Here is a 301-nt window from a genome sequence, read left to right on the forward strand (position 1 = left end):
AGCAGTTGCTGTGAGTCGTCCAGCTGCAGCAGTAAAGAAGCCCCCTTCTAGGGGTTTTTAAGGAATGGCTGGGCCTGCAGGGCCCGCGCCTCAGCTGCTGCTGCAGCTGCTGCTGCAGCAGCTGCTGCAGCAACCCGCGCCGCCACGGCGCCATCGCAGCAGCAAATAACTCGGGACCACTCTCTGTCTTTTGATGTGCACATACACCTTTTAATTTGCCAAAACTTATTTTAAAAGCCCTAATTTAACCTTTCAGACTCTGGGGGCCCCCGGGGGGCCCCCGTGGGGCCCCCTGGGGCCC

General features: G+C 59.1%; 1 protein-coding gene across 1 annotated transcript in view; it reads right to left on the bottom strand.

The window, feature by feature from the left end:
• Positions 1-154, bottom strand: part of ETH_00042335 (uncharacterized protein) — a gene marked incomplete at both ends in the record, with an annotated part of 1,825 nt that extends 1,671 nt beyond the window's left edge. The window contains one exon of the mRNA XM_013376355.1: positions 1-154. Coding sequence (XP_013231809.1) covers positions 1-154 — 154 coding nt within the window.
• Positions 155-301: the final 147 nt, after the last annotated feature.

This window comes from Eimeria tenella, genomic scaffold (assembly GCF_000499545.2).
Source record: "Eimeria tenella Houghton genomic scaffold, Eth_scaff3391, whole genome shotgun sequence".
Classification (NCBI taxonomy): Eukaryota; Apicomplexa; class Conoidasida; order Eucoccidiorida; family Eimeriidae; genus Eimeria; species Eimeria tenella.